This window comes from Chrysoperla carnea, chromosome 1 (assembly GCF_905475395.1).
Source record: "Chrysoperla carnea chromosome 1, inChrCarn1.1, whole genome shotgun sequence".
Lineage (NCBI taxonomy): Eukaryota > Metazoa > Arthropoda > Insecta > Neuroptera > Chrysopidae > Chrysoperla > Chrysoperla carnea.
In genome coordinates, this window is record NC_058337.1 from 72,942,945 (window position 1) to 72,958,828 (window position 15,884).

Below are 15,884 nucleotides of genomic sequence, written 5' to 3' on the forward strand. Positions count from 1 at the left end.
AGCCCAGCAACCGCCGCCGTAATTCCAGTAGACATAGCATATTTTCAGTGAAAGAAAATAATAGTTTAAATTATATGTTTGGTGTATTCCATACAAATTTTTTAATTCAGACAACAAGAGATTAAAAATATACTGCTCAATTTACAAATGAAACCATTTAACATAATAATAAAATTGTATCATTTTATTAACCCATTTCTTTATTGATCTAAGAGTCCGTATAAGGTCGATTATCACCCATTTGATAACCAGAATTTTTTTTAATGAAGTTTTATTGATTTTTAAACACAATCATAGTTTTTCTAACGAAAAATGATCATGGCTATTTTTAATTAAATAAATTTTTTCTATGAACGACTTTTTTAGGCAAGCCATACCATTATTTTCGTAATTAAAATATCTTTCTTCTGTTACCGATTTCGATTAGTTAATAGATCGGATGTAGTTACCTATATTGACTCATCTTTTCCTATGGTATGAAAAGATCTACGCCGATTTGTCAACCAATCGAATTGGTATTAGAAGAAATATAATTTAATTACGCAAATAATGATACAGGCTTGCTTGCAAAAAAAATCGTTCACGGAGTAAAATTAATTAAAATTAGTTTATTTAAAATAACATGAACACGATAGAAAAACAATAAAAAAAATCAATAAAATTTCACAAAGAATTTTTATCATCATCTATCATCTGGTTATCAGATGGGTGAAAATCGATCTTATACCGTCTCTTATACTATATGGAAGTACTCGGTTTTGTAAAGTGGGCGTAAATGAGTTATTTCAATAAAAAAACGCTTTCTCTACACAATATACTTAAAATTTTACAGAAATTACGCAGTTACGTTGGATTTATGGTTTTCTTTTTAACCAATAAATTTTGAGGTATTCTTTGTATTTTTGAAATTCTTTGAGTTAATTAATATCCTCACTACTATCCAATAATTAAGAAAATTAAAGAAAAATATAAAATAAATCAAAACTTGAACTAAACTTAAACTCTTCTTACCTGTGGACTAACACCTAACATTTTCAATGAAGGTGGTACATTAAGATTACTTGGGATTCGAACATGTCCAAAATCAACAGTGAATGCTTCACACCAAATACCAAAATGACCAATATCGAATACTGTTAAGTCTCCGGGTAATGTTAATACAACAGTTTTTCGATGATATTGACGTAATGGTTCCATTTTGCCATTTTCATCGGGTACGCGAATACCTTGTGGTGATGGTTTTGGACCACGTCCAACCCAAAATTTGGCATCTGAAAACAATTGTTGAATAGTTAAAATATTAATTGATGATGTTGATTTTTGTAAAGAAATTAAAAAATACACATGAATTTTCTTTAGCAAAATTTACGTTATTTACTATGGCACGCCATTTTACTATTTAATAGGCTAATTTTTATCGAGAAAAAAATTAAGTAATTATTTTTTTTCAATCAGAAATTTTATATTTTATTTTTTATATTTTGTAAAATAAATCTTAGTAAAAGAGAGATTGATATAAGATAAGATGAGAAAAGAGAGATGAGAATTAAAATTATGATGATAACATAATAAAAATGTATTATTATTATGTATCATCATAATAATAATGTATTATTATTATGATGATACATAATAATAATACATTTTTATTATGTTATCATCATAATAAAAATGTATTATTATTATGATGATACATAATAATAAATCAGTTAATTTTATTTGAATTAGATTAAAAAAAAAGGATTGAATTAAAATTATGTACATAATGGAAATAGAGAATTAAAATTATGTACATAATAAAAATGATTGAATTAAAATTATGTACATAATGGAAATAGAGAATTAAAATTATGTACATAATAAAAATGATTGAATTAAAATTATGTACATAATGGAAATATATGGCACGCCGTTTTACTATTTAATATGAATTAAAATTATGTACATAATAAAAATGATTGAATTAAAATTATGTACATAATAAAAATGATTGAATTAAAATTATGTACATAATGAAAATGATTATTATTATGATACAACATAATAATAATGTATTATTATTCCGATCATTTTTTTTCGGACATTAAATAGTAAAATGGCGTGCCATAATTTACTTTATTTTAAATTTTGTTAGATACTTTTATTTTTATTTATATCTAGTCTCTTGAACGAGATATACTAACTCTATAGATAGAATATTGTTAAAACTTATCAAACTTTGAAAGTGTGACCAAAACATACGTCTTTGGAGACAAAAAATTAAGAAAATAATTCGAGTTCATACTGATTGTAGTCGAAACACATATTTATATTACGAAAATTAATGTAGGCGCGAGGAGGATTCAAGCTAAAAAAAATTAAATAAAAACTACTTCTGTTCTAAATAAATCCAGTGCCTTTTGGTATCTAACTAAGCTGGATATCAAATTTAAGTCCTATCTCCAAGTTTCGTCAAGTTTGAAAAATAAATATTAAGCCTTATCATCTACTCTAGAAATTTTTATTTTTATGATTATTTAATATTTATTAAAAATTCTGTTTAAAAAAAACATAAATTACTTTACAGAATAAATTAAACAGTTATACTTAACTTAAACAATACAATTAATTAAATAGATTTTAAAGCCAAAAATAAAATGTAAAAGAAAAAAAAAGAAAAAAAAGATTGAGAAGAAAAAAAAACAGAATATTCTATTAAGGAAACATGAATCGATTCAATGCAAATATAATTTCCTCCTCTCATAATACGCCAGTAAAATCTTACAATAAAAACAGCAAAAATCACAAAACGCGATGTAAAGCTACTTTTTTAGTATGTTATTTGGACCCCTTAGGAGAGCGTGAAACCACATTTTGCAAGCAAAAAAAGTTGTGCTTCCTGCGTAATACGGGAAAAACCGAAAAATTTTCAGTTTTTGCAGTTTAATTCAAAAACTGTGAGCTTTTGACATTATTTGCTGTATCATTTTGAATGTATACTAAATTTGAAATAATTTAAGCAGATCCACAGTTTCATGTATCTAATAGTTTTTGAGATATGATGCCTGGAAAATTTCCGAAATGCTAAAATTTTGAGTTTTGAGCTAAAGTATTTGTTAGAAAATTTTTTTTTTGGTTTTTTTTCAATAATTTTTGATAAGGCTCGCAAAGTGAAGTTACCTACAAATTTTCATCCCTCCATCTTTTATATTTTTGGAGAAAATGGACACCAAAGTTTTGCCCTAATTTGCTGGTGCACGAGAAACAATGATGTTTACGAAAAAATTTTTTAAACAAAAGTTGTTTATTTTGGAATAAGGAACATCTTTTACCTTTAAACTTTTGTTCTATCTCTAACGGGTTAGCATAAACAAAACTCAAAATTTTAGCATTTCTGAAATTTTCCATGCATCATATCTCAAAAAACTATTAGACATGCGGAACTGTGGATCGACTTAAATTGTTTCAAATTTAATATACTTTCAAAATGATACGAGAAAAAAGCTGACAGTTTGTGAATTAAACTGCAAAAACAGAAAATAGTTTTTCACGTAATACGTAGGAAGCACAACTTTTTTTTGCTTGCAAAATGTGGTTTCACACTCTCCTAAGAGGTCCAAATAACATACTAAAAAAGTAGCTTTACATCGCACTTTGTGATTTTAATGTAGATTGTAGAATTTGACTGGCGTATAAAGGATCTGATATACTTAAGATGTCATGGGCAGTGTATAGCCGTAAACAGTTCACAGGATCTCTTCCAGCACCAGAGGTTCTCTCTTTGCAATCTCTTGGTTATGGTAAATTTTTTCTATTTTTTTTAATGTCAAAAACAGTTTACCTTCAATGAACATTAGTATAAAGCACAAATATGTGAAATTAACAATAGATATTTTTTAAACAATTGAAATTGTAATGATTGGAGGAGGAGAGTATATAATGAACATGTTATGTTTATTTGTATGATGTATTCATTCATATTGTGCAAAATAAATACGATTATAAATATCTACCAATTTGATTTAAAAAACTTTAAATCTATAAAATATTATTATGCGTAGTTTACCATAGATCATAAGCAGTAAAATTACTATTTTGCTACGAAACACAAAATACCTTACACATCGCCATAAGTCTTTGTTGAACGATTAATTTGATCACGTTTAAGACATCTATCGATAAATATATACTAAATGGCTCTAATGGTTCACTTAAAACAAGGAGGGATCATTTTACTTTGAGGGATCATTATAGAGCCTTTTCTCGCACCTACTTAATGTATGGTTTAAATTTAAAAGAACGAAAAAAAATTGCGTACCAATTGTATTCAGGAATTTAAAAAGTAATAGGCATTCAAAAAAGGATATACAAATCAAACTTCCATATTTCACATTTCAGTTAGAGAATAAGTTAAATTAAATAATAAATAATTGTTCATTAATTATCATTCGATTATAGAAAACTTTTATTAAATAAAAATACCAGTTTAATAATATTCTCTCTAAGGTTGCTTACTTATAAAAGAGAAGTATTCACTTTTTTTTAATAATATTATATTAATATCTTGATTCAGACTACTAAGTTTTTCTTTCTCTATAGAAAGTAAATAAATTGTTTCGTCCTCAAATTTCCGGTTTTTCGTTCTACTTTCGATAAATAATATAAACTATTTTTTTTTAAAATAAACAATAAATTATTGTCGTTAACATTTATCATTATTGAAGTTTGTTTACAATTGTTGGCATTATTGATACTTTTTATTTGAATTAATCATTGTCATTCGTTTTAACTATTTATCTGATTGATTTCTAGAATTATAGTTGAACCTCGTTAAGTTGAGTCAATTGAAAAGTTAATATGAGAAACACTGAGAAATATTATACCTTTGAAGCTTAAGTCAACCCTAGTAACTCAATTGTTTAAAGCGCAACCAATTCCGTTCGCGGTGTGCCTAGGGTTCGCTTCTCGCCGTCACAACAAAACTTTAATTAATAGTTCTGATGGAATGGTGTAGTGCATGGTGTATGCATGAAGGAGGTACACTCAGCCTCAGTAAATAATTGAGGAGCTTATGAAATGAAATTATCAGCGAAAAAGGTGATAAAACACATATGTGGTATCACAATGGGTTCTATAGCCTAAGCGTGACTTACGTGGACAGCCAATATAACCTAACCTAGCCTAATTGGAGCTAATCTTTATCTCTGTAAGCAGTAATATTCCAAATAGTAATGAAAGCGTGAATTTAAATTGGTGGGAGCATAGAGATATTATAAGATCAGAGTGCGCAAGAGAACAGTGGAAGTGTCCGCAGATAAGAGGAAGAACGCTGCCGAGCTAACGTATCATTTTCTCTATAGCGATCGATTTCCTCGGCATCGTTCTCTCTCTTACATGTGGACTCTCTCACTCAAGACTAGCATAAGAACTCGCGCAATCTATTCTTATAATATAAGTTGGAAGTTTCCATCCTGATGATGGAAACGTGATGGGAAATCAAAAAACGCGAAAAGACTTGTCTGCTCATTTTTAGAGGGAAAGAAAATACAGTATTTATGCTGAAATATTGCCAATTTTGTTTTTTTTAATGGAACTACCTCGTAGGTCAATTTGACAGCATGTGATTTGTGCTCAATTTGTTTTGATTTTTATTTCATAAATACACCTATGCTGGAATAACGCTTCCAAAGTTCTAAATCTGCACAACTTGTATGACGGCACACCTATCGATTATTTTCTTGAGGATTTGTGTACTCGCTAGATTACGATAAACCACATACGCAAGATCACTTGACTAGATAAAAAGTTGAAACAGGACTTCCAGATTACTCTCCATGCAAGCTAGCCGAGGTATACTTAGCCCCAATATCATATTTAAACAAAAATTCTATAAAATTAGAATTCCAATTAACCCATTATAATTTTGTAAAAGTTAGAGTAAAAGTAGTAAGGATCGTAAATTGTTCGAGAGTAATTTTTATTTATCTTTTTACTGAATTTGTATTCATATTTTTAAATTATATTACCGGAAAATCTTAATCTAATAATAAAGAGGTTTTGGTGGCGAAGTTCTGCTGTATTTTTTTAATAGTGTGTTGGAATTTTAAACTTTTTGTAATTTTTGTTTCTATTGAAATAAATTTACTTTATAGTGTTGTAGTTTAAATTTTTTTGTTTCGAGATTCGTGGAGTTAGCAAAGTGATTACTGGGTAAATTGTTAATGTACATATGAAAAAAAAAAGAGAACAATAAGTGGCTACTCAGTGCTCAGAATCAGTCAGTTACATATTTTCGAGGCAGATACATTCATCAAAATAAAAAATTCACCAAAATAATGAACACAATATAAATATACAAGTTGCATATCTCAACTTTTTATGACGAGCGAAACATAGATAATATTCAGTTGTAAATTAAAAAATTATTTATTAGTTAAAAAATCAACAAAATATCAACCATTAAGGAATCGAATGATTGGTATAATTGTATTCCCAACTTTTATACCATGTATATGAAATATACACTTTTTGAATTGCGAATTGGTTGATTAAATCTTCACAATCTAAATGTTGAAGTACCTACGTTCGAGTCGATGCATAGAATAGCTAAGCTATTGTTCTATTTGCAAAAATGACTCAAAAACGTTATTAATTTTTCCAAAAAAAACCTAATTTAAACTTTATGACAACACAAAATTTTTTTTCCACTTTCCAAATTTTGCCACCCTAGAAAATTTGCCGCCCTGGGCACTAGCCCCGATTGCCCCTAGTGTAAATCCATCGCTGCAAGTTTGTAACGCTTAAAAATATTGATGCTACGAAAAAAATTTTGGTATAGGTGTTCATGGAATCACCTAATTAGTCCATTTCCGTATGTCTGTCTGTCTGTCGTCTGTCGTCTGCCGTCTGTCATCTGTCGTCTGTCCGTCTGTCATCACGATTACTCAAAAACTAAAAGAGATATCACGAGGGCGATAATTAGGTGAAAATTGTAGTATGTATTAATATGGGAATATCAGTTATGTGTGTGTGGCTATTTAAGAGTGGAAATCACTCTTTATTTACGTGACGTCAAAAAACAAACGATTGCGTCATCAAAACTGTCTATACATGGTATTTCAACAATTAACTCAGTCAATTGTTTGTTTTCACTTGTTTTTAATAATATAGAGCACTCACTTGGTAAATTAAGAACAAACAATTATTACTTACGCACATAATTAAAAATCATTTTCTGTGTACAACCAATAGATAAATTATTTTGTTGATATATTAAGTATTTTAAAAATCGATTTACTTTATAGATTATTACAAAATGAAAAATATATCGGGTGTGCCATTTTTATCTATACGCCTAAATTTCTCGTTTTAAAGTTAACCAATCAAAAAATAACTTAAACAAAAGTTGTAGCGTTTGATGAGGTTCATTATGTCATTGTTGCATTTAATCGAATGGAAATACGCTTAAAGTTTATCGATAATTGTAGGTCAAAGTCATGGCCACAGGTGAATGTCCTCTATTGCCCTTGATAACTTTAATATAAAGCATTTTTCCGCAGTTAGCGTGCTTTCTTTCGATTAAATGCAATAATGACATACTTTTAAGTCGCATTTTCTCTGACTTTTTAGAAAAATTGGTTACAATGAAAAATGTTAGTTTTTTTATGAGAATCAACTTTCTAATTTAGTTTTTCTAAAGTTTTATCTCTTACCGTGTATGATTTAAATTGACTATTAAAGCAACCCGGGAAATTAGGCCTAATCTGATGTCAAAATATGATGTCCCCCCATCAAACTGCAACTTTCTTTTATTAGTGACCGCAGAGATTCTGAAACTTTTGTCTAAGCTATTTTTTGATTGGCTATCTACAAAAAGAGATATTTAGATGTATAGATTAAAATGGCCCACCCTGTATATGTAATTTTTTTCAATATAATAGAAACACAATTAAATTTATTTTGTTTAATATTATAATTAATTATATTATAATTTACACAAACATTTGTGTAAATTAATTATTTATAAACATTTATTATAAAAAACAATAAATAAATATTCACCCATCCAGGGTCTCCCTCTAATAACAATCATTTATGCAACAAAAACTATGGCGGTGACATCTGTACATAGAAACCACAAGCGTTGTATGTGAGTAAAATGTATAAATGAAATACTGTTTTTTGAATAAAAAATCTCATTTTGACTTGCATATAGGTATGTTTATGGTGCTTGCGAATCAAAAATGGTTTAATGTTTTTGATGAAGTGCTATTAAAGAAAGGGTAAAGGTACTGAGCTACTGTTGGTAAAGGTTGCATCAGCGAATCTTGGGCCTTCGAATTCTAAATATGGCCCTGTACCAAAGAAAGTATATTAGTTATAACACAATGAATGAAAGCCAGAAAAAAGCGTTGAAAGTGGAAAAGTGGGGAAACAGCACCGATTTGAATGAAACATTTTGTAACGTGTTTAAAGGACCCCAAGAAACATAGGATCCCAGCGGAGGGCATATGTAGCCCAAATTTTTTGAAATGCTTATTTTGGCTTAAAATTTTCATGTAGTAGGTATTTTTGGTCGCTGAATACGAATCCAGTGTCAGATTACACTAATTCTGTCACGTATTACAAAAATCATGCCATTTTTGACCCGAAATTTCACTTTTGACACAAAAATGGAAAACAGCTCACCACTAAGTATAATATACTACATAAAAGTAGAATTATGTGTTTTTAATATATACCATCAAAGTTCTACTGTCAAAATTATTTTAAAAAAATTCTAAAAAGCACTAAAATAGTAGTTCCGAGCTACATCTGTTATTATGTAGGTACTTTATTTGTATGATAAAGTTTATTATTAAAAGCTATTTAGCGTATTAATTATTATTTTAAGTTAAATATAATATTTTTAATGTTTAAATAAATAAAATAATTTTTTAATTATTTAAAATTAAATAAATAAATTTAAAAAATGATTCATATTTCTTGTATATAATTATGATTTGCTATACACTGAGTAAAAGGGGGAATAATAGTGTCTGTAGACAGCATTTTAACAAAATTAATGGTCTACTTCAAAAGCAACTTGAGGCGTTAGCCCGTATAAGTTTTTCTACATTTTTGAGATATATTCTCTAAAGTTTTCATGATACCACGGTATCATATTTTTTCAAATTCTATTAGAGGGTGTAATGAATTTGAGTAAAAAATTTTCTGCGATTCTTTTACTGCTTACTTCAAGGTAAGTTCAGATCTAATAATCGATTTTCAGTTTTTATTGGCAAATCATTTTGAAAAACCAATTTCGCATGCGTAGGTCTGTGAAACCTGAATCAAATTATTTATTTTTTATTTTCCAAATTGGTACACATATACGAAAGTCACCAGAAACATCATTTTGGTATTTTTTTTACTACACTATTTGACTAGCCCCTGAGGCTGACTGAAAAAGCATTATATTTTTATTATCAACTAAATAAATTTGTCCAATAAGTTTTATGACTAACAAAATTTTCTTTCGATCTTCTGGAAGTCGTGACGCCTCAATGCACCAATTTAGCTCCAGTAATAAATTACCGTAACAGATTTACATATATGAATATGTGACTATAAATATAACTGCACTGGCTTAAATTGTTAATGGAATTTCAATTATTGTTGATGTACTCAAGCTTTTATTACCTCAATCCTAAATCTAAACGCTTGACTTAAATAAAACATTTTTTAGTAAAATGATTTTCATTGTTGTCTACCATGACCATGCAAATATTTTTTTGGGTAGCTATGGATCGTAATTGCTGTAACATTCTGTATTTGTTAATGAATTTTTAAACATTTATAGGTATGTTTAAATAAATTTGTGCAATGCGTGAAATAAGCTATAATTTATTATTATTTATTGAAATGTACGGAGAGAATACATTTTTTTTGTTCATAGGTATTTATTAAAATCATCATTATGTTGCAATAAAATAAATAATACAAATTAAATTAGTAAAGCATAAATATTTTTTATTCATCCATGATTCTGTATATAAATGAATATTATACCACGGTAATTTTTTCTGTGTTTTCTGAATTTTTTACTAAAACAAATGAAAACAAACAATTGACTGAGTTAATCGTTGAAATACCCTTTATAGAGAGTGCTTGCATTCTCAATACATAGTATAAAACAAAGTCACTTCCAGCTGTCTGTATCTATCATGTTTCTATGTATACTTTGATTTTTAAAGCTACGCATCGGATTTTGATGCGGTTTTTTCTAATAGAGTGGTTTAAGAGGAAGGTTTTTATGTATAATACATGCAAAATATAGTAGAGTAAGTTGTTGAAATAGGGATTGAAAAGTGCTTCAAAAACTTAAAAGGTTGTGCATTGATTAAGCTCTAATATTAACAAGATATACATCCAGATCAAAGATTGTGTTTATATATTTTTAAACTTCGGGGGTGGAAAGGTGGAGCGAAAAAGTGGGGATGAATAATCGAATATTTTAAAATATACCCAAGTGGGATATGAAATAAAAGAGAATAATAACGTGTATATTACAAAACTGTAACCCCTTCGCAAGATATGGAGGGTGAGGGTAAAGTGGAAATGTTACCCAGTAAAGCGGGTAGTTCACAGCTAGTTTTTAATAAATTTTAAAAGAACCTACACAATTATGGTGACCGCTTTCGTTCTGATTTTAGAAATTTTAAACCGTACCGTGACGCCTCCCTTTGCATAGAATAGTATAACACGCGTTATTAGTCGTTTCTTATGCAGGACGTTACTACGTGCGCCAATAACACGGTTATTGTGTGTATAACACATACATTAGACAATTCGTATGCCTATCTTTCTCGCATTTATCAAAAAACTTGTCCTAATTTGCGCCCCACGGGTAATCAGTGATATTTAAGAAATAACGTTTTAAACAAAAGTTGTTTATTTTTTATAGCGAACATTTTTTACATTTAAACTTCTATTCTATATCTAACGGCTTACAAGATGGATCCAACGGACCCAAGTCCCCGATGGACCTATGTGGTTCACTTACGAATTCAAACCCACTTTTTACGACCTGAGCACGCTATAAAAGGTTCAGCTTGATATCTCTTTTTGTTTCTTGAGTTATCGAGATGACGGATGGACACTCAATGAATCAAGATTATATAACATATAAATTTGAGCTGTGTAAAAGAATCCCTATCCCTATTTCGATTGTTATGGAAGTGGTCTTTACTTTTGAGTCCAGCGAAGATGGTGGTTATCAAACTAGTACACTAAACAAATTAGACTCATGTACGGAATCCTTAGGTACATTGATTTTATTTATAAGCGTTTTATTAGGTACATTACGTTGCAAAGTTCATTGTTCTACTTTATTAAATACCAGAAATATGAGATACTTCTCTAGATTGACGAAATAAATAATGAAATATAAAATTTATATTTTTTATTTAAATAAAATGTCAAATTAATTATAATTATTAAAAATATTATTAGATGCATCAATTTAATATAATATGAAGGTATAAAAAATGTATTCCATTTTTGGTTCAAATTAATTTTATAGGTAAAAGTGATTTTCAAATGATTTAATTTACACTTACAAATATGGTGTGTTAAGATAATAATTGGTGGTAAATAATCTTTGATGAGGTTTAAAAAAAAGAGTTAAAATAAGAAATATAGTTTATTATTTAAATATCCTACATAAATTGAAACCTATTAGGATTACAAATGTAAGCAACAATCATTAATGGTTTCTGAATTTGTGTCCTACCTATTACGATTTAATAGGCCGAAAATAAATTTTTAGCTGGCTATGCCTTTTCTCTTTTTTTCTACGATTAATATTTCTAGAAGTTTGAAATATTTGGTTAATCTAAGAATACACTAATATATTCGACTAGCTCGACGCGTGCGTAATTCCGTTCCTGTAGTTACCGTAACCCGTGGCTACAATACCCGTGGCTAAAAAAAAAACTACAAATTTCGTAGAAAAATGGTGAAAAAAGTCAAAAGTCCTTAAATTAGGAGAGCAACTGTAAAAACTAACATGTTCGCCTAATAATGCTTTGAGTATTATAGTCAAATTACTTGTCTAGCGAGTTTTTTCTTAAGCGGTACATTTTTAGACCGTGAGTATATTTTTGGTCAAACCTAGACATAATAACTTAATAAGCTTGAAAATGAAGTGAATCATAGAATTTGATAAAGGAACAAGAAAGATTAGAGTAGAGCAGAAAAAAACTAGCTAGAATAAGATGGCATATTACATCTGTAGGTACAATGCATACAGTATTTTATGAGTATGAGGTACAAAGATTTAATTAAGCATAATCTGGAAGTCGTATTTCGACAATTTTGTAGACCAATTGGGAGCGTATGCCTGCAATATAATCCCAAATGATTGATTTAAAGGGACTCATATTCCGCAGAAATAATCCATAGATGTGAGAACACATAAATCGTGCAATTTTCCCCATTTTAGAGCGTTATTTTTGCATAAGTTTACTTACAGTGGAATAAAAAAACACATTGGCCACAAATCGCATTTTCAAAAGGAAATCAATGTGTCTTATGAGTGGCTTTCGCATAATGCACACTTTTCGCTTCATTCGAATCAGGTTCCATGCCTTGTGGCCAAAGTCATATGTCAATACAATTGGCATATAATAGACCTTTTTCGACATTTTTTTTTCTTTTTTTTAAATGAAAGTGAATGTCTTGATAAATAGGCTAATTTTTTTCTCCGATTTTTTTGGAGCCATATGACCGAGAAAACAGACAATGAAAATCATTAAAATTCAAATTGGCGAAAACGATCCGGAAACACACGATGTTACACGAAGGTTGGTTTGACGTCATTTAAACTTGAAAATAATGATATATTAATACGACTGTTAACAATGTTTTATTGTCATTGCTTGTCGGATTGACATCACAGATCACGTGTTTTTATTCTTAAAAATGCGTAATTTTCGAGTTACAGGCTCTACTCGACCTATATTTTCATAAAAAATTATCAAAAAGCATATCTGTTTTTCATGAAAAAGATCTATTGACTTTCCCATGAACACAAAATCGTGGCGATTGATAGTATTTATTTGTTTAATTCCGCAAAAATAATCCATAGATGTAAACACATAAATCGTGCAATTTTTCACATTTTTTTTTTTACAGTTTTTAAAGTTTACTTACAGTGGAATAACAAAACACACTGACCACAAATCGCCATTTTTCAAAATGAAAGCAATGTGCCTTATGAGTGGCTTTCGCATAACGCACACTTTACGCTTCATTCGACTCAGGTACGATGCCTTGTGGACAAAGTCATATTTCAATACAATTGGCATAAAATTAACTTTCCAATGAACCCAAAATCGTGGAGATTGATAGTATTTATTTGTTTAATTTAAAGCTTATTCCATAAAAAAACACTCCTCTCCTTTCAAGCTAATTTTTTTCGTAAAGTAAAAATTATGCCTTTAAAGTACAAGCTTTTAATGGACAAACAGTAAGAAAAACTTTTCCAACGAGGTATAGAACCTCAAGCTCTCAGTAAAAACATTAAATACAAAGAAATAAGATATGGTGATTTCACTTTTCTGAACATATCAATCCTAACCGTCTCAAGTTTTAACAATTAGTCATATACAGGTTCCTGGAAATCGTTTTATTATTTATTTTTTAGTACATTAAAAGGAACTTCAAACAGTTTTTTGTGTGTGTTCTCTTATTAGTTCTTTTAGTTCTTACTCTTCAAGTTGTCAGTGCTAACTTAATTGATATTTGATTCATTACACTTTATAATTTCAGTACATAATAAAATTAATTATAAATGAATACTAAGGCGATCTTGCCTTTTACTTTGTGGGTAATATGAATATAATTTAGCAGTTTCATTCAAATTGCATACTCAAACACACACACACACTTCAATGCCAATATTAATAAAATATAAATATTCTTAGTGTCTATAAAATAATTAATTAATTGCACTTGTATATATATTTTTAATTAATAAAATACATACAACATCTGACGATGAAGACAAAATAAAATAAAAAAGAAAGTAAAAAAATCTGTACTTTTGGACAAAAATGATGAGGTTTCACATTTATAAAATTCATTAATGAATTTTAATTACATCTTTAGGATTGATTTATATTTTGGTGAAGTTTTAATTTTACTTTCACGGAGACTATATAACAATAAAAAGGTAACGTTAAAAGATTGCCTATGTCAAATTATGCAAAAGCACGTATTTATTTTCTTAACATTGATAGACATCATTTTTAAATAGTACTCTAGATTAAGAAGTTTTGAAGATGTCATAATATGAAAAAAGAGATCAATATTATCCCATTATTCAAAATGGGAAATTTCAAATGTTATTCCAGACTTTCTATATGTTTCCTGATGATTTTTTAAAGCCAGTCCTTTATGACGTCTTGTTTACGAATTAAAAAGGGAGCTTTAGAGAACTTAATTATGTAAATTAAAAATTAAAAATTCTTTTAAAATTTAATTCAATTAAATTTGTTTGTAATGTGGTGGCAGATTCAATGTTAAGTGAACGATATATCAGTTTTATTTGTAATTTTAGTGTTTGTTTATGACATGTTCAGGTAACGTTTACAAACTTGTTTGGATAACTCCAAAAATTGAAAAGGTATTTTGTTTTAAAATAATTCATAGAAGTTCATGATTCAAAGAATAATTAAAGCTTATTCAAAAACCAATTCAAATTTATTTCTTGAGTGTCATAGCATTAGGAATGACATCAAGACTTGCCAATCATTTTTGTGTATGAAAATTGTAAGCAATTGTAAGTAAATCATCATTTTTGTGTATGACAATAAATCAAGTAACCTGCTTCGTTCATCAAAACTTATTTATTTATTTAAAATTTAAAATTACACTTGCAATTATTATTATAAAAATTAAAAGATATTTTAGATAAATATCAGGTATAATTGCCTTCTGGGTATGCGACACGGTTTAATATCACGATTTTATAATCTCATAGTCATAGTCATTCATTAATTTCGTAATCTACTTAATTACTCTATATTTTCAAATAGTTACACAAATTGGCAGTAAAAGAGTAGTATACCGACAAATTGGAATTTCACAAAGTAAATAAAAAATTGTATGGTAAAGAAGTTATTTGTTAAACATGATTTTATCCGATTATCAGTTTTAAACCCTAAGGTGTGATTTTTGTTCTTTCAAGTGTCGTAAGATTTCCTTTTTATTTGATTTGATTGAGTGTTCTTCATCTCATATATATGAATTCTCATTATCGGATACTTGTTGCTCAATAACGGATATCCGATACTAAGACATTTGTATTTGGTGACTGTGGCTTTGCAGTAAATAGTCAAGATAGTCAAGAACTCAAATATGATTAATTTATTAGATGAAACTGGAGATGAAATATCTGGATCTTTTGAATCAAAGTCCAACAACATAATCCCAACATTGGCCAGATCGATAAGCCCTTTACCATCAACCTCGCAAGAATATACACCACATGTAACAGCTTCAACTCCTAACAAAAAAGTACTAAATTCGCAATTATTAATCAGATCAAAAAGTCAGGAAATTATATTGACTAATTTTCTAAATTCCTAACACACAAAAAGAATGTAGGTATTATCTGAAATCCGATATTAGGAGCTATTTTTAATTTACCTATATTCATAATTTACTACACAAATTTTCTTGTAACTAAGATAACATTTAACCTTATTTTTATCCCATTTTCGAAAAGTAACCCATATTCGGGTCCTTTTCCCTATTATAAAAGAAATTACTTAGATCGCGATAGTCGAACCGTGTACGGTCAGCCATAGAAGCGATTATGTATTATTACATTATGTAGAAGCTGTTTTATAGAGAGTTAA

The 15,884-nt window shown here is 28.6% G+C and overlaps 1 protein-coding gene across 1 annotated transcript in view; it reads right to left on the bottom strand.

Moving 5' to 3' along the window:
* Positions 1-15,884, bottom strand: part of LOC123290797 (protein Skeletor, isoforms D/E-like) — a 56,601-nt gene that overhangs the window by 21,244 nt on the left and 19,473 nt on the right. Inside the window, exon 5 of the mRNA XM_044871132.1 lies at positions 1,012-1,271. Coding sequence (XP_044727067.1) covers positions 1,012-1,271 — 260 coding nt within the window. The remainder of the gene's footprint in view (positions 1-1,011; positions 1,272-15,884) is intronic.